The sequence below is a fragment of the Ornithodoros turicata genome, chromosome 2 (genome assembly GCF_037126465.1).
Source record: "Ornithodoros turicata isolate Travis chromosome 2, ASM3712646v1, whole genome shotgun sequence".
Classification (NCBI taxonomy): Eukaryota; Metazoa; Arthropoda; class Arachnida; order Ixodida; family Argasidae; genus Ornithodoros; species Ornithodoros turicata.
In genome coordinates, this window is record NC_088202.1 from 128,603,930 (window position 1) to 128,628,438 (window position 24,509).

General features: G+C 47.6%; 1 protein-coding gene across 3 annotated transcripts; it reads left to right on the forward strand.

Moving 5' to 3' along the window:
* Positions 1-655: 655 nt before the first annotated feature.
* On the forward strand, positions 656-24,287 carry LOC135384031 (uncharacterized). 3 transcript variants are annotated; one of them, XM_064613280.1, is made up of 9 exons: positions 656-782; positions 3,253-3,342; positions 5,436-6,857; positions 16,838-16,885; positions 17,046-17,078; positions 17,161-17,196; positions 17,756-18,765; positions 20,963-21,044; positions 24,161-24,287. In XM_064613280.1, exons 1-9 carry the CDS (start codon positions 728-730, stop codon positions 24,190-24,192), a joined length of 2,808 nt encoding a protein of 935 aa, XP_064469350.1. In that variant the 5' UTR covers positions 656-727; the 3' UTR covers positions 24,193-24,287. The 3 variants fall into 3 exon arrangements, with proteins under 3 accessions (XP_064469350.1, XP_064469351.1, XP_064469352.1); XM_064613281.1 differs by having other exon boundaries at positions 5,439-6,857; XM_064613282.1 differs by having other exon boundaries at positions 657-782; positions 5,742-6,857.
* The last annotated feature ends 222 nt before the right edge of the window (positions 24,288-24,509 follow it).

The window sequence follows — 24,509 nt, forward strand, 5'->3', positions numbered from 1 at the left end:
AGTGTTAATCACCCTTCTACAAATATATCACAAACATTTTAAAAAGAGGTCTACAGACTGTCATGGCAAGTGTTGCGACATTTAGCTGCCAGTGTCAAAATTCTCCTCAGCATTAACAAAAGTGGCTAACAGCTGGCGCTGGAAATCGCTCGGCCTTCTGTGGTCGTATCGGTATTTTTATTTCACTTTTATTTTTGTTTCGCTGTCTCCTTCGTGGCTTCATTTCTCGACTTGCAGGTTAGTGCCGAAGCCCTTTCTTGTCTCATTTCACCTTGCCGGAAGCCCGCACCGCGGGTTAAGTCATGTAAGCTTATCGTTGCGTGCGCGAGTGGGACAGAAGCTCCCGTATGTGTGTTTCCTGTTACTGTTGTCGTGTGACACACTGTGAAACATTCACGTCATGTCCGCAATACGTCTTTCATTCTTTCTTTTCTTTCGTTCTCCAATCCAATCCACAACATCGCCTTCGTGAATATTGACAGCATGCGTTGCAACTCTTTGTTTATACGCACGTTTGCTGTTTCAAACCTGTACAGCCCGACCAGAAACCTGACTATCCATCAATGCAGGAAGCGGAAACCCATATGTTAACTTAAACGGTATCCCGAAACCCGATGCCTCTTCTCCGAGTGCGCAACGGACGTCAGTGTAACACTGCGCTTGGTCAGACTACATTAGCCACAACAGGTGCCGGCAGTGACCAGAGGTGCGTTTGCCGGTCCCCACAATGCCTCAGGGGTCGAGACTGCTGTTATACATTTGCTGCATGCTTATCTTCACAAGTAAGTCAGTCTCCGTGTTTGCCGTTCTTGGAGAAAAGAAATGCCTCGCATCACTCTTCGAACTGTGAAATTCCATTCACCTAATTATCCTCATAAAATTATTGATAGTATGTACGCGTGGTTGAGGGGTACATACGTGAGATTAAGATCGTTCATAATAGTGAGACTTAGAACGGGGCGCAATTTTAGCGCACCCAATAAACGGGGCATACGCCGGACGAAAGCAACGCGAGAGTTTTTTGAATGGGGTTTCCCTACCGAGAATTTGTAGCAACACTCTTAAATGAAGCGACGCATAACACGCTCAACAACACAGACGATATCGCAACCTTCAGCCACTGTTTACTGCATGAAATACAAATAGTGATACCGGTAGGAGCAACTTATTTATTTACACATGGTAAACAAGACCTTCGTGCACGAGACTGCACTTCTTAAGGTTACAAAATTATGAACATGGTACAGGCACATCCTGTATGTGCCTGTACCATGTTCATGTTCATAATTTTGTCACCTGAAGAACTAGAAATTAATATACCGACCCGGCGCTGTGGTGTCACTCACAGTCACAGTTCTCTCACGACGTAAAGACATGAATTATCGTAGCTTTTTCTTTGGTTAGGCAGTGGCCACTAAGGCTAGTCATGTTTCGCGTGGAAGTTAAATCATATCGACATATCCAGGATCCTGGTCATGTCATTCTTTCAGAAAATGCAGATTCTTGAGATGTTGTTACTAATTTGTCGCGGTGTATCACACATGCTCATGTCCAGATCAAGATCAAGTGGCAGTACGACATCCGTGGTACACAGGGGCATCGGGAGCGGGCGGAAGAGGGCGCCGTCCCCCCCCCCCCCCACCCGCCCCTTAGTTTTCGGTCCGAGGGTCCTGTCCCCCCTGAACTTTCGCTCTGAGGGTCCGGGAACGCCATTTTCCATCTGTACGTGTCGTCCGAGACAGACTTGCTTTCAGCTCAGTTACCGCGCTGAGTGAAAACGAACGCCCGAATAAGCACTGCTTGCGACATGGTTGTCTGGAATCGCCTTCCAGTAGTTCTACAGTCCATATTTCCTTGGTTGCCATCGGAAATGTTGTTCCAACATTGTATTAAAGAAATACCATATGCTGTTTATTACTCAAAATAAATGACCTTGCAACACCTGGAGATTTGAGCACCTGGATAAACCACAGGGGGGGTGCTGATTTCAGACAAGTGTGTCGCGAGCAGTACTATCCACCCAATTACCCTATATGATACTGTATGTGCGGACCTGCTGCGCGAGAAGTAGCGACACGCCATTCAGTAGCCTTGCTTAGACGATACAGGAAAACGCACATTCCGCTGCAGCGAAGGACATCGAGTTGCTTTTGATCAACGCCGGGAAACAGAAGCCGCTAGAAATGGAAAGTCTTATCCTGCGCCAAGGAGTCTTTAAGCAGTTCCGCTGGTGTGCTTGATGACTCATAAAGCATATCTACTGTCTTTGCCTGAGCCATGACCACAGCACTCGGCAGAACCTTTTTAGTGCAACAATAATGACACCCATTGACACGGTTGCGTTTTCGACGACAGCAAAAATAAAAAAATAAAGGAACACGCTACCGCTCGCTTACTTCTATTTGTCTTATCGCACTTGATGAAACGATCAACCAATATTTCAGTTCGTGTTGCTCAAACGCGAATTTCTTTTTTGCCTCAAGGTAATCACGAACGCGAGGTGGCCGTCGCATATTCGTTACAACCAACACAGTCATCGGATTGTATGGACGAGTCGTTTCTAATAAGCACATCAATGGCTCCTCTGGGTGAGGTTAGGGCTCGCCTCCCCTGCCGTGAGGGACTTCCGACGCCCCTGGTGGTACGACTACCTGAGAGGAGCTCAGCTCATTTTATGCGATATGAGGCCTGCATACCACTGCCTCTACAATTGCACACTGCACAGAATTGACTATACAAGGGAAATTGGCTACTTTCGAGGCCGAAGAACAAAAATTATGTGTGATGTTACCTTAAGCAGTGATCCAACTATGTAGCGTGAAACAAACGTTCCATTTTGCTCGTTGGTTTGATGGTTGGTTATGAAGAAAGATATGGAAGTATTGTCCCAACTACCTACATTTTGCATGGGATCACCCCTGTTCTAGAGGAACAAGTGTGTCTTGTGAGTCCTCGTGTCTACTTCGTTACTTGTGTTTCTGTGCCACTTGTGGCGCCCCGTTTATACACGATCTCCTCAGACTCAATGAAATGTTATCCGCTTCAATCATGGCTTCAAGTGAACTCCATCTGGTTTATGACAACAACAACAACAGCTAGAGGCATGACGATGGGATGGGGTGTAGCGTTACCACTTCATTTTGGTTTCGCCTTGTTGTTCTCTTTCTTTTTATACTAGTACTTCCAAACTAGAGCGAAATTTGCGGGGTGCATAAATGAAATAAATTAACTTTTCTTTTTGTATCGTTACAGAGGCTGTTGTTGGCTCACCGCAGGAGGCGTTCGACAATGATTATGAGGAGGAAGAGCGTATCTCGAGAGCTGGAGCGGCAGTCCCGCCTGGTACAAAAGCTTTCATGCTCTAACATGCTCGATTTCATGCTCTAACCCAAGGTCCACAACGATGTATAACAAGGCGACAAGAGGCGCGTCACAGTCTATTCGAAGAACGTTGGTTTAACATTTCTGACATACCGACCAACATTCAACGTTTTTGTTTATAGAACAAATGTAACAAACAAATGAAAGGGTATACGGAGGCCATGCAAGATAACATCCACTCCGTCTTCATTAGAGCGCACTTTGGGCGCCATAGTGTAATAATGCATGTATTCATTTGCTAATTCGTAGAAGTAGTAATACGCGGTTTCCTGATTCCCACGTAGGTACCATTTGCATATCTCTTATTCGCTTAGGCTACCCTGCGTAATGCGACTTGGTAATGCGTCTCATCACGCCTGCAATGTTATTCATGTCCCTAGTATCTCGCGTCGGTAAATACTTTTGCTTCCCTGTACTTTTTTTGTTTTCTGACAGTGTTTCTATCTCATTGCAATTAGCTATATTATACCAACTGTAGTACGCTGCAAATCCCGTTGTCACTGTAGTCCCTTTATTGGTTCCTTGCTTGACGCTGATTTCGAGGGGGCTGTTCACGTCATTACCACGATTAATTTCTCATCACCCTCCCGAATTACGTATGTTAGTTGAAATAAGGGTGAGCAGGCAAGCGAGCTGGTGAAGGTTCGACGACGGTGGCATACCTTCAGCTTGAGGGAACGAGAGGGCACACGAAGAAGTAGACAGTCTGTCTACTGTCTACTTCTTCGTGTGTCCTCGTTCCCTCAAGCTCAAGGTATGCCATCGTCGTCGTACGTATGTTATTTTGAAATTCGCAGCATTTAACACGCAACACAACCAACGGTTGGGAGACATAGCTGTACAGTGTATGCTCGCGTGATATCCTTATGGATGGGTGCAAAAAAAGCAATAACTTGTTTCGGCACATCTATAGGCTGTATTTTGGCGTTTGGTGTATTTGGTGCAAATGGTGTATCGTACCTAAATTTTTGTCTGACAATAGTGCTGTTTCCGTTGGTATATCACGAAAGCGTGAGTCTGTTTAACGTTGTGGCCAAAGTTTCTCGCTGACATTGCTCTTGGCCGCGCAAAAGATCGAGTTGGAAGCCGTTGTCTACGATTTAATTTTGAAAGCTGCTCGAGGTCATCAGAAATTCTTGATGGCTTCAATGAAGCGCCTACTCAGAAATTTATCAACTACGGTAAATTTTCTTTACGATATCAGCGGAATTATCCGTGCTGCATTATTTTTAAAAAAATGCATGGAGGATTTTTTGGCAAAACACGCACGAACCTTTTAGCGAGCTCTTCCTCAGACCGTGAGGAAGCCCTCTTATATAACACTGTTCTCGTTTGGTGAGAACTTCCTTACAAATAGTGTAATACATAATATATATATATATATGTTTATAAGTCCCAAACATCGCCACACCAGCATTGGACAGCTATTTCGGCCTTATTGGGCCTTCGTCAGCAATGCGTAGGCGGGCGACGTTTGAGCAAGTGGCGTCGGAAGGTCACGTGGGACGTGATGTCCTCCCGTCAGGGTGAGTGACTCACCTCTGAAAGCCCAGTGCGAAGCCAGCAAAGTATTAAATGAAGAAAAATAGCATACGCTCTTTGGCTGCACGTTGAACATATGTTTATAAGTCCCAAACATCGCCACACCAGCATTGGACAGCTGTTTCGGCCTTATTGGGCCTTCGTCAGCAATGCGTAGGCGGGCGACGTTTGAGCAAGTGGCGTCGGAAGGTCACGTGGTCATATATGGTCACGTGGTCATATATATATATATATATATGATGTATGCTTTCTAATGGCGATTATACTAAAAGCTTTTCTTTTGTAGTAACGCTGGATGCCTTGCAGCAAAAGGCACCACACGTTATTGCCATAGGAACGTTTTGTAAGCTGCACGTATGGGACGTGAGCAAGAAAATATTGGCGCTAATAAAGAGAAGGGTGAAAGACAGATAAAGAAAGATAAAGGGAATCGTGCCATGTATTATGCGTTTACTTATCGGAGTGCCACACAAAAGAGTACTAATTGTCAAATACTGTTCCTTCGCACAAAGCAGTGTGGAAGACACATGTCAAGAGTCCACGACCATTGCCTGAACCGTTTCCCTGGCACACGTACGCAGAAGTTAAACGCAGATTCAGTAAATATGTGATCGATTTTATCGCCAAGTATGGCCATGTTCCATACTTTATAATGGACAGTAAGAATAACAAAATCATTAAAGACTTCCTTGACATAATGGACGAAGCATCTATAAAGGCAGCACAAGCAGCCTTGGCTCAGAACGGCAAGAGAAAGAAACGTTCAGTGTTTCAAGATACTGCAACAAGCGTGAGCCGCCTTTCCTCTTCTACTCCAGTTCTGAGTGAGAGGGCAGAGACCTTCACCGCTGCTGGAGATACGACAAAGATGACCGATACTACCGCAAGTCAAACAAATAAAGCAGAAGTCGCATCTGTGACACCAAGCGGAAGAGACGAGCCACACTCAGATATCAATCCCATATTAGGGGGAACATCAACTGCAGGCGGAACGTCGCAGACATCGTCAACTGGAACCACTACACTAAGTGCGGCGACATCCGATCTTGCAAGTACTTCAACCGCTGCAGAGACAGGTGGTCCGTCTGATGCTAGTACTCGTTCCCCTTCAACCACGACGAGTGGCACAATAAGTACAACTGCAATGTCTCAGAACACCAGAACTACTGAAAACCCTAAGACAACAAGCACCGAAACTACTACACAAAGTGCAACGACATCCGGTCTTTCAAGTACTTCAACCGCTGCAGAGACAGGTGGTCCGTCTGATGCTAGTACTAATCCCCCTTCAACCACGATGAGTGGCACCACAAGTACCACTCCCCCAAACACTCCGATGTCTCAGACGACCACCGCTCAAGTAAGTGACGTTACGCAATCAACCAGCACTACTGAAAACCCTAAGACAACGAGCACCACAATCGACGTGAAGCCAACAAGTACACCGTCTCCCACAACCACCGATCAACCTTCTACAACAAACGGCAGTGAGGAGCCAACAACCTACCCCTCGACATCTGAGATGACTTCATCTCGAACAACGCCACGGGAGACAACTTCCTCTGGCACGATAACTACTACACAAGTGCAAACCACGACGGAAGAGAATACGACACAGGATGGCCAGACGACAGTTCCTTACCTTTCAACTACTGAATCGTCCAGCGTAATTCCCACGTCAACAACTCTCCGACAAACCACGTACTCGGACGCGCCACATATATCTACTGAGGATAGCTCTGACGACGGACACCATGCCACATCAACGCCAAGTGGTAACCCAACTACTACGAGGCACGACAATGAGACAACGACACCGGCCAGTAACACAACTGACGACGATGAAGGCGGTCGAGGTGATGACGAGGTTACTACGGTGCACCCTTTAGATCCAACAGAACATCCACCACGTCCTCCGCCGCCGGTATACCCAGGTATGCAATGTACAGATTGTGGAAAAAGTGAATAGCAGGTGTATGGTAGGTGATATGGAAGACTGTAGAGTGCTATATAAGGTACCATGAGGTGTCCCTGGTGGTGAGGTGGCCTGGTGCCCTGGTGCCACCGGCCTCTCGACCAGCCTGTAAGGCCTTTTTGTGTATCTGTCTGTGTGTATGTGCGTGTTTATTTTCTCTCTTTTTTAGTTTTCGTTTTCGTTTTCCTTCCTTTTTTTCGTTTTCTTTCTTTTTTTTGTTTTCTTTTTATGAAAAGAATAGCAAGTCGGTCTCTGCCTGACTAACCTTTCCTCGTTTTTTTTTTTTTCAATAAACATATACCCCCCCTGGTGGAAATGGTCTGTAATCCCAAGTGGTTTATGAAACCTTTTCCACTTTAAACCACTTACGTACAACGTGGTTTCAAGTGGGAAAAGGTTTCAGAACTACTTGGGATTACAGACCATTTCCAACCGGGGTGGTACTGTAGGATAGGTCTACCGATAACCCAGCAAAAAAAAATCTAATTCGACACTCTACATGAGGTCGCATCGCGGGTGGCTTGGCAATGGCATGCGATGCTTGTTCACAAAATACTAGGGATGGGCCAACCGAACATGCGAATCCTCGAATCCTATAGGTAGGGATTTGAGATACGCGGATCCGAATCCCAGTGCCCAAAACGGCGAATCAAATCTTTCGAACCCACCAACCACGTTCGTTTGTTTCTTTTTAAAATAGGCGCCTCCGGTGTCTGCCGAAAGCCTGATTGGCCTGATCCGAATCCCAGTGGCCAAAACGACGAATCGAATCTTTTGAATAATCAACCGTGTTTGTTTGTTTCTTTTTAAAATTAGCGCCTCCAGAGTCCACCGAAAGCCCGATTGGCCTGACCGGACTGATCTGAATCCCAGTGACCAAGCCGGATAATCGAATCCTTCGAATCTACCAACCACGTTTGTTTGTTTCTTTTTAAAACTCGCGCCTCCGGCGTCTACCGAAAGCCTGGTTGACCTGATCCGAATCCCAGTGCCCAAAACAGCGAATCGAATCTTTCGAATCCACCGATCACGTTCGTTAGTTTCTTTTTAAAATAGGTGCCTCCAGAGTCCGCAGAAAACCAGATTAGCCTGATCCGGGACGCGCCAGGACCACATCATAAAGCTCCGACGCTACAAGTTTAAAAGTAACATGGTCTTGCTTTTGATTGTTTCTTTCAAACACGAGAGTTTATGTACGAGTGTTTCCTCGTATTTCCTCTATTATTTAATTTGTTTTTCATTAAACAAATATGTCAAAACCTGCTTCAAAACACTTTTCAGTAGAAGTGTTTTCTGCCACTGGCTCTCTAAACATTTTTTTTAAAAGAAAGGATTCGGAAGATTCGAGAAATTCTGGGTTCGTTCCATCGCTACCAAATGAGTACTCTGGTGATAATGATACGTTCAAGTCAGCATTCTTTCTTCGTGCTACGAGGCTCCAGAAAGTTCATTGGTTTATATCAACTCACGTGCACATGAATTATGGCAGTGTGTAGTCCACGTAAGGCTTGTCTGCCTGTATATGTGTGGTGAGTCATTATGTGTAAGAATTAGCGCGTTAGCTCTGTTTTCTAGATTCCGCAGTATTGTAAGCAAAAAAGAGTTCCCGGAACCAAAGAATCGGTAGACATGAGCATGTTGCTTAGGGGCATCGTGCTCTCTGGGCCGACTTCAAAGGGCACTTTGCCACCATTTGCCTTATAGCGCCCGCGGAAAACTTAGGTAGAACATGCCGTGTCCCTTGAAGATAAGATGATCAGGAATCGGGCAAGGTGCTAAATGTCTAACATAACTGAAAAAAGAAACACATAAGTAGACAGGACAGGCGCTCACTGGCAACTGAAAAATTTTAAAAGACAAAAGCTGCAGGGAGACACAGAGAAGAGGGAAACCGGTACAAAACAAGCTAGGTCAAAGTGTAACAGTACCACGCTTATGGTGCATGGTGAACTCCATCATCATCTCTGTTCTTCTCTGGTCATCATCTCTTTGTTTTCTCATCATCTCATAATCTGTTTGTACTTTCTGTGTGTAAGCGCACTGGGGTAGCCAGTGTTAAAGATTGAGAACGAAGAGGAGAATGGGGGCGCGGGGGTCTCGCGCTTTGGTCTTTTCGCTTGTAGGCTGAGCTACGGTTCAGTTTCACTTCTAGTAAAGTCAGCTGCTGGTATCGGGTCTGGTCTCCTTTGTCTACATTATTTTGGAACGTCAAGCCGGATATCATCGTCGATCCAGCCATGAATCGAGACCAGAAGGCCCGAGGCATCGTCCGCGCCGCCGTTACGAGGCTCATTCATCGGCTCGAAGCTCTCTCCAGTAGTGATGAGCCCTCGCTCCCCGAAGTCGAAGATACGGCGCGTCTCCTAGAGAAGTCTAGGGAGCTCAAGGATCTCGACACAACCGTTCAAGCAGGAATAAGCGACGAGCAGTTCGAGGAAGATTTCACAGCGGCCAGTATCAGGACGACATCTGCCTCGCGGTTTCCAAGGCCCAAAGCCTCATACGAAGCTCTGCGGTTGCTCCCAGAGCTCTCTCCGATCAACGGCCGCAAACTGGCCGCAAATCGTACCAAACGGCCGCAAATCGTACCAAATAATGTAACGAAAGGAGGAGACAACCGACCCGATGAAGCTCAAACGTTTTACTACTAACAACAAGCAAAAACCGAATCCCAGGTCGCGCCACCGGCGCGCGCTATCAGCCCCCTCTTCCTCTTTTCTCAATATATTCCCTGGCCGGCGTTGTGATGATGCGCCGCCGGTAACGCCACCGGTCCCACCATACTTCGCTTCGTGCTGCCACCTATCGAACCTGTCGACAGGGAACCGCCCGCGGGAAGTCCGCCAGCGTCTTCATGAGCACTCTCGCAGAAGTGCAACTGGCCTCAGAGTCGTAGAAAGGCGTCGCTCAGCCCAGATTTCCTAAATGTCCAGTACGCCCCACTCGGAGGACACACCCGTCAAGGCTGTGAAGCCGGTCGTCACTGACTCCGTAACGGATATCCTTGATGTCGAATCCACGGACTATTCCTGCAGCTTCGACTGCGAGGTGGCATGCCCGGGATAAAGAAGGCCTTGTCTTGCGGATAGATCCGTAGCCGTAGTCGTGGGCCACATTCGCAAACCGAATTGCCGGCTCAGGATCCTCAGCCACGGGCACTCGAACTTCGCGATCCGATGGGGACCTTAGGTTAGGGTCGTCCTGCGAGCTCTGCGGGTTCGGCAGTGCAAAGGCAGACATTTCCACATGCCTTGTCTGGGCGCACGTAATGAAGAGTCTGCTAGCCAGCGCCGTCCTGATGTCAGATTTCTGAGAAGCTGTTGTTACTGTATACCTCGCGCGCCGCAGGCCGCCCCCCTTGAGGACGTCACGTAGTCCTATCTGACCTAAAGGCGCGCACGGCACACGGAGTTCTGGATCGCTGTCTTCGACGAGAATAGTGTCGTACTTGTCAATGCGCATGCTGGGAGAGATGCTTCTAGGGATGAGCGAGTCCTCGCGCGTTGACACGGCAGGAGAAATATATGGGGTCTCCGCGGGCTTTGGATTGGGTCCCGCTCCTTGTATGGGTTCAGTGGCGAAATCTCTTGTCTCGTCGGTTGAGGACGCTGAACGCTGATCGCTGATGACGATGAGTAGATCGCCACTGAACGAGATTTCGTTCAGTAGCGAAGTCTCGTATCGTTCTTGCTGACGTTTGGAGCAGTACCTTGCAGTGTCGGAATCTGCTCTGGCATTCCCTCCAGAATCTCTGTCGTCCGGCCTGTCTCCTGCCTCAGAGGAAGCAATAGAGCTGTTCCGACTTTCTTCGTGTATACCACCGCAACCGCCGAGGGAAACGAGGCGAGGAGGAAGCTTCTGTGCCACGAAACGCCGAGCCTTTAAAACAGCAAGGAGGATGTTGTCCTGGTACTCCGAGGCCTCCAGGAACTCCTGTTCAAAGCCATCGTCATCGATGGCCTCTTGAATGGCGACGTCCAGGTCCTTGAGCTTCGTGGACCCTTCTTCTAGTTGAAAAATGACGTTCACGATGGAAGCACGTGCTGCATCACACAAGCTGCATCACACAAGCTGCAGCCAGCCGCGCAGCGATGAGGCACGCGAGGAGTTCCAGGCGCGGAAGAGAGACACTCTTGACCGGTGCTACACGTGCCTTGGCAAGGAGAAGGGATGCGGTCCACTGTTCCTGTGGATCGAACGTGCGTAGATAGATTGCAGCTCCATACGCGCGGGGGCTGGCGTCAGCGAACACGTGGATCTCGTCGTTGCCGTCCGATGAAGTCGACGACGAAGGCAGAAGGCGCGGCAGACGTATCGAGTTTAAGAGCGGTAGCTCGGAACACCAGTCCGCCCACTGCATGAGGTGCGGGGCTTGCAATGCATCATCCCGTCCTTGATCGCGTGCCCATAACGACTGGAAGACTAAGCGGGCTCGTATTGTGAACGGTGAGAGATATCCGAGTGGATCGAATATCCGTGCCACGCCGTGAAGAATGGTGCGCTTCGTGATGGGCTGGTTGGCGAGATAGGACGAGATGCCATTCATAGTGAACGTAACTTCGTCGGTGGGACGATGCCAGTGCAACCCGAGGACCTTCACCGTCTCCTGACTGCTCACTGTATCGTACGCGATGCCGTCTTGGCAGAATTGACGGCTGAGGGTCGGCGAGTTGGAGCACCACTTGCGGAGGTCCATGCCAGCTTCTTGCAGCATCGTGACTGCCTCACGATAAATCTGAAGCGCGTCTTCTTCCGATGTGGCTCCTACGATGAGGTCGTCTACGTAGAAAGCGTGTCGAACGCGCTCTGTAGCCGCTGGGTATTTATGTTGTACACTATCGAAGTGGTGACGGAGTGTGGCGGCTAGGAGAAACGGACTAGATGCGGCTCCAAAGGGGACACGCGTCATTCTCCATTCCTGGATCTGGGGGCATGGGTTTTCCGGACATGGAAGGTCTTCTGGCCACAGAAAACGCAATGCGTCGCGGTCTTCGGGACGAATTAAGATCTGCAGGTACGCTTTCCGGATATCCGCGGTGAGAATGATAGGATAACAACGGAAGGACACCAACTGAAGCAGTAAGTCTGCGTTGATGTTGGGCCCCTTCTGCAGTACTTGGTTTAACGATGGGGCACCGCTGACGTGTGACGAAGCGTCGAATACCACGCGAACCTTTGTTGTCACTGCTTCCTTCCGGATTACAGCATGGTGAGGAAGATAGTAGAGGTTCTCCTGAGGTACCTCCGGGGCTTTCTCTGCGTGGCCTTCGAGGAAATATTCGGAAATCGTGTCGTGGTACTGCTTTAGGAGATCCGGATGGTCTCGAAGACGCCGAAGCTGCGAGAGTAGTCTCGTCTGCGCGATGCTGCGGTTATCAGCCAAGACTCCACAGCAAGAGGGCTTGATAAGGAGTGGTACCTGGTACCGGTCTCCCTGAAACGTGACATACTCTTCGAACTTCATACTTCGAGGTCACAGGGTTCTATTGGCCCGCACGCAAGCGAGAGTGCCGTGACTACTGTAGACGGAGCAGATGTGGAGTGAGGATAGGATCCGTGAATCACCTATCCGAAACAGGTTTGCACAGCTGTTAGATCCGGTCGGAGACGTCGAATGCTGCCGGTTACCATCGTCCAGTAAACGTCCGACCCGATCAGAATGCTGCTGACCGCATCGACGGGGTCTGCGGGAGACGATGCATCGGCGATGTTCAGACCCAGGTCGTGCATCTCGTTCAAGAGTGTTGCGTCCAAGGAGTGATTGGTAACCGCACAGACCTCAGGAACTTCTAGTGCCTCGAAAGTAATTGTTTCTGGATGGTACTGGCTCCTGAGCGTCAAGGCCACCCTCCGACAATGGTACGTTGTTGGAGTCTTGCTTCGCCCAAAGGTGTATACGGTTATGCTCTCCGTGCCAAGAACTGGGCATTGGAGCTGTGTGGCGACGTCTTGACGGATATAAAAACGATGGCTACCAGTGTCGAAGAGCACCCGAACAAGACTAGTGCCGGTGTTTCCGATGGCGAAAGCTCGAGCAGTTCGCAACAAAACAAACTGAGTTCGTCGGAGGCACGCTGCTGTGGTCACCGGTGAATTGGATGCGCTTGAACTGTCTCAGTGCTCCCGGTTGGGTACCTGGATCTGTGATCCCGGGTCGGGGGTATGGACGGCGTTGACGGCAGCCGGAGAGCGATCAGGACGGCTTGGTTGAATGTCGTGAAGCAGTGAAAGGTGGTGCCCTCGACATGTCATGCATGTGAGTGATCTCGACGATCGACATTCCCGCGCTAAATGGTTGCGTTTGTCGCATTTGAAGCAACAGCGATTGGCCGCGAGAAGCCTTCGCTTCTCAGACGGAGGAAGCGTGGCTTGACATTCCGTTATACCATGGGCAGAGTTGTTGCATAGCGGGCAACTCCGTGGAGGACTGCTTGTCGGTGTCGATCGTGCGGTTAAGCACAAGGCTGTCGGGGGAGCATCACTGAAGGAGTCTGAAGATTCACGTGCGAGAGGCTTGCGATGGGCGAGGCGGCAGTCTTCACGACTTTCTATGTGACTACAAAAAAACTTCATTACGTCTTCGACGGCTTTGATCCGTTCTGCGGTAAGGATGTCGCTCGTAACAGACTGTGAGGCAGTGGACCCGGTGGTGGTGCCGGTCGACTCAGCGCGCTCGATCCGCCGTTGCCGAAACAACTCGACGGCCAGCTCCTCAGGAAGGCAGCGCATCACAACGCGATGCAGTATCACCGCGTAAGTTGATTGGGGAACGCCGAGGTTGTTGAGGCAGCCCGTTCTGAACTTGATTGAGTCGTAGAGATCCCTCAGCTTCTCGACGTCCTTCGCAGCTGCTACAGGATGAAGACTTAAGAGCTTGTCGATGTGTGCGTCCACGAGTGCTGCCTGTCGTCCGAATCTTTGTTGCAGTGTACTGATGGCCGTATCGTAATTGGAATCAGAAATCCCAATCCATTCGATGGCTCGCCTAGCAGGTCCGGACAGATAAGAGAGAAGATATTTAAACTTCTCTATCTTTGGCAGAGAAGCACACTCATGAATCGTTGTTCGGTAGTGGTCCCAAAATCCCTGCCAATCATCCACCTTGCCCGAGAATGCAGGCACGTGCAACTTGGGAAGAACGACGGACCGAACCGTGGCTGACTGGTGGCTACCGGCGGCTATTGAAGGTGCAGTTTGCGGCCGTTGATCGGAGAGAGCTGTGGGAGCAACCGCAGAGCTTCATATGAGGCGTTGGGCCTTGGAAACCGCGGGGCAGATGTCGTCCTGATACCGACTGGCCGCTGTGAAATCTTCCTCGAACTGCTCGTCGCTTATTCCTGCTTGAACGGTTGTGTCGAGATCCTTGAGACCCTCCACTAGACTTCTGCTCAAGGAGACGCGCCGTATCTTCGACTTCGGGGAGCGAGGGCTCATCACTACTGGAGAGGGCTTCGAGCCGATGAATGAGCCTCGTAACGGCGGCGCGGACGATGCCTCGGGCCTTCTGGTCTCGATTCATGGCTGGATCGACGATGATATCCGGCTCGACGGACCAAAATAATGTAGACAAAGGAGACCAGACCCGATACCAGCAGCTGACTTTACTAGAAGTGAACTGAACCGTAGCTCAGCCTACAAGCGAAAAGACCAAAGCGCGAGACCCCCGCGCCCCCATTCTCCTCTTCGTTCTCAATCTTTAACATCCTCCCCGGGGCCAGGATCCACGCTAGCTTCCAGTAGGTAGAGCCGCTGCGCAGGGCGCACGATATGTCTACAGCCAGTTCGATTTCGTCGAAACTTATATCTCCATTTTCTTCTTTATCACATCACCATCACCACGCTTATCTAAAAACGTGAACACCTTGTCATGTGGAGCTGTAGAAGGCTGGTTTATGCGCATCGATCCTAATTTCTTTATCATTATCTGTTAAAATTATTCAGTTGCCAGTACAGTGAGCCCCTGTCCTGTCTACTTCTATGTCCATGCCTCAAGCGCTTTTTTAGTTATGTTGGACCTTGAAGACAAACTTTCAGTTGCAAATCAAGCCCCCCTCGCGCCTCCAAGATTTCGCCGCTCCATGGCTACTTTTTTAGATCGCTTGATGAATTCACCGGGGTTTCGAACAATCGATTCCTTTCCCCTTTAAAAGTTACACGACATAAGAAGCTTGACGCTAGTTAAGTTACTCTTGTAAAAATGTAACTAAGGTACTAACGAAATTACAAGTTACGAGAATAAACTCCAACTTCCCGAGTTGCTTCGTTAAAGCAACAAGTTACTTTCAAGTTACTTCCTACCTAACGTGTGCTCTTTAGTTCTTGACCTCTGTATAATTATAGTCCAGATCCTGATATCGCAGCGGTGGCTCAAGACGTAGTTTGGTACATCAAAATACCAACGTCCATATGATGAAAGACGTCATGCCTTTATGTCCTTCCTTAGGTTGGCGTTTTATGATTTTGATGTCGTAAAAACTTCTTCAACAGAGAACAAAACAGGCATCAGAATTTTAAAGGGGCACTAAGCAACTATACAACGTACTTTTTTTTTTACAGTGTTGTGCTACCGACGGTAAACGCTTTCCAAAAATATTGCCGCAAGAAAGGACATAATGCCCCCAAACCAACGCGATATTCACTGCGCTCTTCCGTGCTCATGCCCCGCCCTGCCGACAATAGCCACACATCACTTTGACATGGCGCGCAACCAACTACCCAAAGTAGGGGACGCTTATACATACTTATACATACTTGAGGTGAGCTGGAAACATCTGTCCACTTGAGATCACCAAGATAAGCAGTTGAAACAATACCAGAAGTCCGCAAAGTTCCATTTCATGTGCGCACTAGGTTCTCAGTGCTGTATTGCTTCACGAGGTCACTGCGATGTCCCCGCAACTGGTGCTCCCCGCACGCAGCTGCTTATCTCATCGGGGACCGTTATTGGCTAGGAGTCCGAAATGTACTCGATCTCCAGTGCCTGGAACGCGGCGCTGCTATACGTCGGAATATTGTGACGTAGTTTCGCTCCAATTATAAAGAGAGACTCTCGCGGATTATGCACTTTAAATGGCATCGTTTCCTGGTAAATACGCTCGTTAGAAGTAAACCAATTTCATATTTGGATGTTATGATCCACGTTCTTTCATGCGGCATGATAACTGGATATTGTTCGGCGAGATGTTCAGTGCCCCTTTGAGATATATCAAGTCATATAATATTAAGTTATAACTTATAAGGTCCCGTCATATGCGCACATTTCGTAGAACCACGCAAAGTGTAATATTTTCGCTACAGCCTCCGCTATAAGGAATATATTACTGGCCACTATGAACGTCACTCGAGTCTCCGAATACACGGCCAAAACTGAATTTGTAAGCTAACCGCGCAGCGACATTGTAGTGGAGCCGCAGGCGCCATGTTCGCGCAATCGGCGCGCACATAGCTATCTTCTCATTAGAGAGGGAGGACGCAGCACGCGTCATTTGCGCGTCAGAATTGGACAAAACGAATTCGAAGCTTGCCCCCAAGTGACGAAGTTACGTAGCAAAGGAACAAGTTCCTCAAGAAGTTACTGAAACGCCTCGCACACCTTTTCATGCGCTTTCACTCTACTTTACTCCTACTTCATTTTGTTCTCGTTTCATCCCGGAGCGCCCTCTGAAGTCAGCCTTTTCGGTGTTCTGTATAGAAGTCCGTTCCACATTAGTGGAACCACCACCTCTATGCCATATTTTTTCTTCGATCCAACACAACAACGACAGCATGCTGTCCACAACCCTAAGCATCCAGAATAAAATTGAAGTTGCGTATACACGTGTCCCCCAAAGAGGCCTATCCATCGCGTTGTTCTTTTCGAGAGGAAAGCTGCGGCTCGTTTCTGCAGCAACTTCGAAGTGAAAAACGTCCTAGCTTCATTGCATTTCCTTTTGTTTCTAGAGCCGCCTCCGCCGCTACCGAATTATCCCCCTGGTGCCATATATCCCGGTAAGTGCACAATCCCACACAGCAGAAACAGGTAACCCCGTTTGCTATTTCAAACCGAGCTGGCTTATTCGGAATTAACCTCTCTAGATCTTCCGTCCCTTCTGTAATTTATCCGTATAAGGAATGTGAATTTTTTATGTATAAAGTATGGTTTTTGCAGGTCCTGTGTATCCTGTTGGGCCACACGTACCACGTAAGATGAACGTACAAAAGCGATACTGATACGACGCACACCTTTCAGAAAAATATACTTTCTGTGTCCCCTTTTCTTTCAGCTAACCCCGCCGTATACCCGCAGCCGCCGTACATCCGTAAGCTTTACTTTGTTATAACTTGTTATAACGTAAGATTACTATGTTTCTGCTGCAGACACGACAGAAATTGTGCTAGAGCACAGGGCATACGGTGAATTTGACCTCCCGCTGTTTGTAGGCAATTTTTCTTCCGTCGGCGTACTTGCGTATTGGTCCAGTCAATGTTTTATGAAGAAAACATTGACTAATTGTAAAGAATCCCTACCTGATCCCAATATGCTGACATTGACACACCACCTATTAAAATGTCCCGGTAGTCTGTCAGAGGAGGCCAGCGGACGTCATGAATCTTCTAACACAGAAAGATATAAAGTTCAAAAGCAGGTCGATGCAGATTTGAATGGATCAATTGCAACCATAAGCATTTTCGACAAACTAGCTGCTGTGTGCACTATATTTCGTTTGGTTTCAAGAGGTTCTGTGGCCGTATTTTGGTCGTAAATACTCTGCAGTGCTGCTGCACCGTGGCACATATTATCATATGACATACGTTGCCGCATTGCACGTTATTTTCACGGTGACTTATGTGTTCGTTTCTTTTTACCTTGTGATTTAGGTCCAGGTCTACCTCACTACCCACCACCACCACCACACCGTCCCCCATATTATCGTCCGCCGTATTACTACCCTGCACCACCAAATCCACCTTACCACCCTCCGTCGCCGCCTCACTACTACCCTCCGCCGCAGAATTACCCCCCGCATCCCCATCACGTCCCACCTCCGCACTACAATCCATCAGCCTCCCATTACTACCCCCCAACTCCCAACGAAACACCACCGCTTCCCCACTACAATCCCTCACAACCCCAATACTATCCCCCACCTTCTATACACAAACCATCGCACCCTAGTTACAATCCCTCACCGTCCCACTACGAACATCCCCCTTCCGGTCTTCCTCATCCGCCTCCTCCACATTACTACCCCTCACCAGCGAATCACTATCCGTCACCTTCCAACAATAAACCATCATCTCCCCATTACAATCCCTCACCAGCCCACCACGATCATCTGCCTCCTCATTACAGTCCCTCGTCATCTCCCTACTATCACCCTCCTGCCAATTCACCGCCTCACGTGTATAATCCATCACCATCTCACTACAACCATCCGCCTTCTGACACTCATCCACCGACTCCTTACTACCACCAACAACCTCATAATTACAATTCCCTTCCTTCCAATCACAACAGCACGGGTCTCCACTATAACCCGCAACTGCAACACCACGATAACCCACCGCATAGCAACAAACCATCGGTACAGCACTACGATTCCTTACCACCACCACCTTCAGCTTCCGTTCACAACCCATCGTCTCCCCACTATATTTCCTCAGCATCCCACCACGACCCTTCGCCTATTCACTACAACCCCCCGTCAACGCATTACAAGCCTTCGGTCCCGCACCAGCACAGCCAGTACTCTGGTCCACCTCCTCCAATTCCCCACGTTGAATATCCAGCCGAAAACCCGCATGCCCAACACCAAGCACCGTCGGGAGCTCCCCTTGGACAAAACGCGCACGGACAACAAGGAGATGCCTACTCTTCCCCGTGTAATGTGCGTATCTCTCACATTAGGAGAATTGTTATTCGCAAATCGTTTTAATGACGCGGAAAATGGTGGAGCGGAATATTTGTGTAGCAGGGAAAGTCATGCAGAAAAGAACCCACCACCGCTCAGTCTTTAACATTACTCTGGACTGGTGTCACCATCAACAAACAGATACTGTGTATCCAATGTGCCCCACTTCTAGTAGAGCAAACACATCTATGATAAAGGGGCCCATGGTACACACAAAGCGAAAGTACGTTATAGTAGGAGGAATAATAATTTGGAAGGAAACTTGATTTCTCCATGGGACCTTACAAGAGTAGCAAAATTAATCTTGCACGTACCGCTGACCCTGCCGCTGACCCGAGTAGGATTGCACTTAGTCCTCCGAAAGTGTTATTCAGTTACGTTTACTCACTGATTTTTTTCTCGAACAAAAGTCTCGGTTAACCTCGAACGACCATTGTACATGTACAGATTCGAAATGTAACTCTATATATGATCATGAGAGAATTGATGTTCTGAGGCTGGAACAACATAGAAAGGACAAATACATACAAAGCCTCAATTTGCCTAAGAAATTACCGATGAAAGATGAAAGTCACTGAAAAGGTTAGCCAGCTGTATGACTCGAACCCACATCTTCTGGATTCCCGGTCCAGGGCTCTACCAATTGAGCTAAGAGAACACACCTCACCAGCGACTTCCAAGGGTGCGTCAACTGAAGGGACAAACCAGTCACTCTCTCTCACTCATCCTCCTTTCACTCTTACATTTCTTGCTCACTCATACACACATTCATACGACGGGATCGACGCAAGCGGCAACTGCTGACAACCCTTGGAAGTCGCTGGGGAGGTGTGTTAGCTTAGCTCAATTGGTAGAGCCCTGGACCGGTAATCCAGAAGATGTGGGTTATAGTCCTACAGCTGGCTAGCCTTTTCAGTGACTTTCATCGTTATCTTTCATCTATATGTGATGTCTGCCACAGCATACAGCCGTTACAGTACCTCAACTGCCTCTAAATACTTCCAGTTTACGAGCACTTTTGCTTCTAATATTGATATGCTCGAGTTATTCTGCACATGAAGAGTGATGACTATACGTATTGAAATAACTCACACAATCAAGCAGCGCTCACTTCAATCACAACGTACTACGCACAATCCATTTCTTTCCGCTTGCTAACTTGCATGTGCCACATCTTAGTTGTCAAAGCACTATCGCAGAAGTGGCATTACCAGAATAATCGACGTGCATATAAGACACCAGATGTTGCCCCGTTATATCGAACAGGAATTCCATTCGTGTTCCGCTTTCAGGAGGGAAATGAAAGTACCGTGGCGCCATCTCCCAGAAATAGCAGGAAGTAAGTGAATAAAGTTGCGTTCCGAAAGCATTCGGTGGAGTTTCCATTCGCGTTGAATCTTGTTTGTAAAACAGCCCAGCGTCACAAGGCCTAGATTATGGTCTTGGAATTCGGCCTTATGGTAGCGGAGTGGTATTGCTCCTGGAAAGAATTTTCCTAATTTTCTCCGAAAAGTATCTTTGACGTGCACTATATCGCGATTAAGTGAACGCAGTGGTCTCCATATAGCGTCAGGAAGCAGTGTCGAGATGGCGCCGGTGAGCTCGGGTCACGGAAGTGAGAGTCACGCACGACGTGAAAGTGAATTATACTTTGTTTTATAATTTTAATGTCTTGTTGGACGCCAATCATCAAAAGACTACGATTTGGCCTGTCACCAGGTCATGAACTGAACAAAAAGGAAAGTGCCACACTACACTGTTTGCTTTATACTTGATCCCATGCAACGTCTATACTAGGCGTGTAGTGAATAATTTAAAGAGAATTTTAGAGCATCAACAGATTCAGCCACTTTTTTGCCTTTCGATAGTCAAAAAATTTTGTACGCACGGTTTAGCAACGCGATACGCAATAGATCGCACCTGATGAAGGACGGACTCCGTCCGAAAGCTTGTTTTTCAGTAATATAAATGTTTCAATCTCTTTAAATACTTATTCAATACTATTCACTAAGGCATAGTCACACGCTCCCGAGTATGTCCTATAACGGTGACATATTCGAATGACAGACGTGGACCTGATCCGAAGTAAACGTATGTCAGTGGAACTTCATCACTGGTAATTTTTATATTTTTCTTTAGCTCCCAACTCATCATCACTCATTATCTTCTGCAGCATATAAAGTGCCCCACTGGAACTCGTTGCTTTGTGAGGATCGACTGCTACGAACCCGGGCCTTGCAGACGCGTCCCAGCATGTGAGTGTACACATTAAATGATGACCCCTATATGGTCTCCATGCCAGTCTCTAAAATGGGCCATCCAAAATTACAAATACATACAAAATTTAGCGCCATTCTTTGATCAGACAGACTCGCCTGAACAGACCCCTTACAGGACACCAATGCGCGGCAAGTCCATTGAAGCACGGTCAAAATACTTTATAGAACTATTTCCAGCAGTCATGTCTATTTTCCCTGTAGTGAGAACTATACAGGGTGTCCCAGAAAACGTGTCATTGAATTATAATAAAAAAACTACGCCACCTAGAATCATACGGTCAACGGCATTTGTTCTTATTAGGTTTTTGCCACCTCCTAATGTGAATGTAATGTACTCCAAGTTTAATTATGTAAATATTTGCGAACTGAACTCAGAAATTTGCCAAGTAAAGGTCACTTTTTTACCCCACCAATATGAACAGCGTGCCGAATTCACTCAAATTCATGATAATTCACAGTGATATTCACGAGCTATCCCATCGAAAAAAATAGCCGAATATCATGCTTTTCGGAGCACCCGACCATAGCGCGCGATGACTTTTTGAGCGCAATCGCTCTCAGTGCGACGAAAGGAGGTTCCGAAGCCAGCCCACAGAGTGATAGTAGAAAAAGTAACAGTTCCTAAAATTGGGAGAGGGAAAGTATTATCCCAGCGAAAGTCGGACGTGATAAGCCGTGCCTGTTTTATCTCTTTCTGCGATGTCGGGGAGGGCTGGGTTTCCAACCTCCTTTCGTCGGACTGACAAAGATCACGCTGAAAAATTCATCGTGCGCTATTCTGTGCGACCTCCGTAGAGCATGATGTTCGGCTATTTTTTCCGATAGGATAGCTTCTGAATATCCCTGTCAATTATCATTAATTTGACTAAATTAGACACGCTCTTCACATTGGTGGGGTAAAAAAGTGACCTTTACGAGGCAAATACCCGACTTAAGCTCGCAAAAATTTACATAATTAAACTTACGTTACACGACATTCACATGAGGAGGTGGCAAAAACCCAGTAAGAACAAATGCCATTGACCGCATGACTCTAGGTGGTGTAGTTTTTTTATTATAATTTAATGACACGTTTTCTGGGACACCCTGTATAGGCAAGGCAATGTTTGAAGAACTCCTATTTCTTCAGGGCGTTTTCTTTCCTGTCTTTTTCTTTTTTATCCTTTACAGATACCTTTACAAAAAAAGAAAAATGACTGGCAGGTATGATGCAAGTTACAGTGGCATCAAATTCACGACAGTTACAGAGCTGTTCATGTGACCGTGGCGCCTACTCGAAGTGAAACTACACTCGCATCGGTATAGACGATCCTTGTCAAAATCAATGTGCTTTAGGATGGCGGTGGCTCCGCTTACCATCCCGTCGGAGTCATCGAGGTTGCAAGTGATCAACGAGAAACGAGATAAAACTGCCGCCGTAAAATATCTCGTCCTATCTAGCTGTTATCTCGTTTCTTCGCGTCATCTCGCTGGGTTTTCGGCGATGCGATGTACAGGACAGGATCTTCGAAAAAATTGAGCCCTTAACGGCTGTCGCTGTAAATAAAAGCTATGAGAGCAGCATAGATGTCGTATTTGCGGTTCAGTTACACAGGCGGACATCCTCTCGAAGAAAGTATGTGGGGCTATATGTAGCTGGTCGCATTATATAATAACAAGATGACTAATTACTTAAAACTCATTAATTAACTCTTTAAGTAGGGGACTTCGGGCAAAAGCTAGATAGGAGGATGGGAGACAGTCCTCGTTGAAAGCCATTCCGTTTTTAAAGAAGCCTGAAACGCGCACATGCGTTGAAATATCCATCGTCCAATTTTGATATGCAGTATGCATTATATTCGCCTCTGTTTCGTAGCTCTCACATTCTTTGATCACGTGCTCAATGTTCTGCAGTTGGAGCACAAGCTTTTATGTATCACGGTATTCGATCCTGTATATTGAATTGTGGAGTAAAGGCTACATTGAGGTGAGGTGGGCGCTGAGGGGAGAAAGAGTAACGTTAGGGCTATGGCAGCATGATTACACCAGGCATGAAACTCTCACGATTCTCCCACTGAAAACTTGTACCGAACTTAGTTTACTTGCTTACTGTAACGGCGATTGTTACGTGGTCCAGCATGGTAGCGATGTGGTTGGACGGCGCAAATTGTAAAATGGCATAATACGTCTAAGAGTAATACAATAGTGCTAAGTAATAGCACGTATTTTGATGAATGTGATTCTAGGACTGAATTGAATATCTATAAATACTCATACACGTATGTCATAGAAAAGTGTGATGACGACGGTTAAAGTCGTCTGCTACGATTACCTGGTGACACAGAACGTGCCGGACGGCGGCTAGCCTTTCAATGAATTCAATCTCGAATTCTACGTCAATTTCCCAACTTTCGTGAGGTGTAACGTGTACTCGAAAAAAAATAATAAGAAACACGTCGTGAACGAATTACGCAGGAGTGGTGTACACAACACTTTAAATCGCATTGGGAGAAACTGCAGCACGCAATTGCCAGGGCGGAAGGGGGGAAGGGGGGATATAACTGCGTCTCGCAGCAAATCGCGGTCTGCTTTTTGGTTTTCACCATGTAGACCACGCCAATGTGTCCAATGGCGCCACTAGGGGGGTGCGAAGGGTGCAGTCCACACCGGGCGACGAAACGCACCTGTATCGCCGCTTCCTCTCTTTCCCTATCGCGTGATGACGCAAAAACGAAATGAGGAACCCTCCGCGAGCACGTGTTCTTTTTTCTGTGTGTAGTATGATATTATTATTCATCGTGTATTATCTGTGGTATGGAAATGAGGGGCCTATGATTGGAGAGGGTGACGCAAAGAGCTCCTCGCGCTGGGCGACGCATGGCCCAGTGGCGACACTGTGGGCAGTAAGCGGATAGCCTTTTCCTAGGAGCATTCAGGCCAGCTGTAATACATGGAGGCCTAGGTGAAGCTCGTACAGCGTGTAAATCATGCTGATTCAGTTCAAGCAAGGTATACCGCAGGAAATAAATGACACATTATAGCGTGAAAGCTTTGATACACGCGTTAAATGTGCTCTTTATCTGCGACTTCATTGCATTTTGTTTTCTGCGCAGGTTCACGATCAGGATCGCAAGGATACAAGTAAAATGAGGAACGTGTTTGCAGAAAAGATGATTTATGTAATCAACAGTGCGAGATTCCAGAATGTTTAATAAATACTTGATATGTGTAGCGATATAAGTTGCCCATGCTTCCTTCGTGTTCTCTCGCGAACGCCAAGAAAATTCTATATATAGTATTTCAGATAGCGCAACACGCTGTTGCCAAAGCACAGTATCATATGAAGTACCGGCGATTTGTGGCCATCATACTTGTTTCGGAATGCTCGCTAATTACTCTGACACCGTACATCCGAAATAGGGAAGATACATTGTGCGAATATGCACCTCCCTCAAAGTGCAG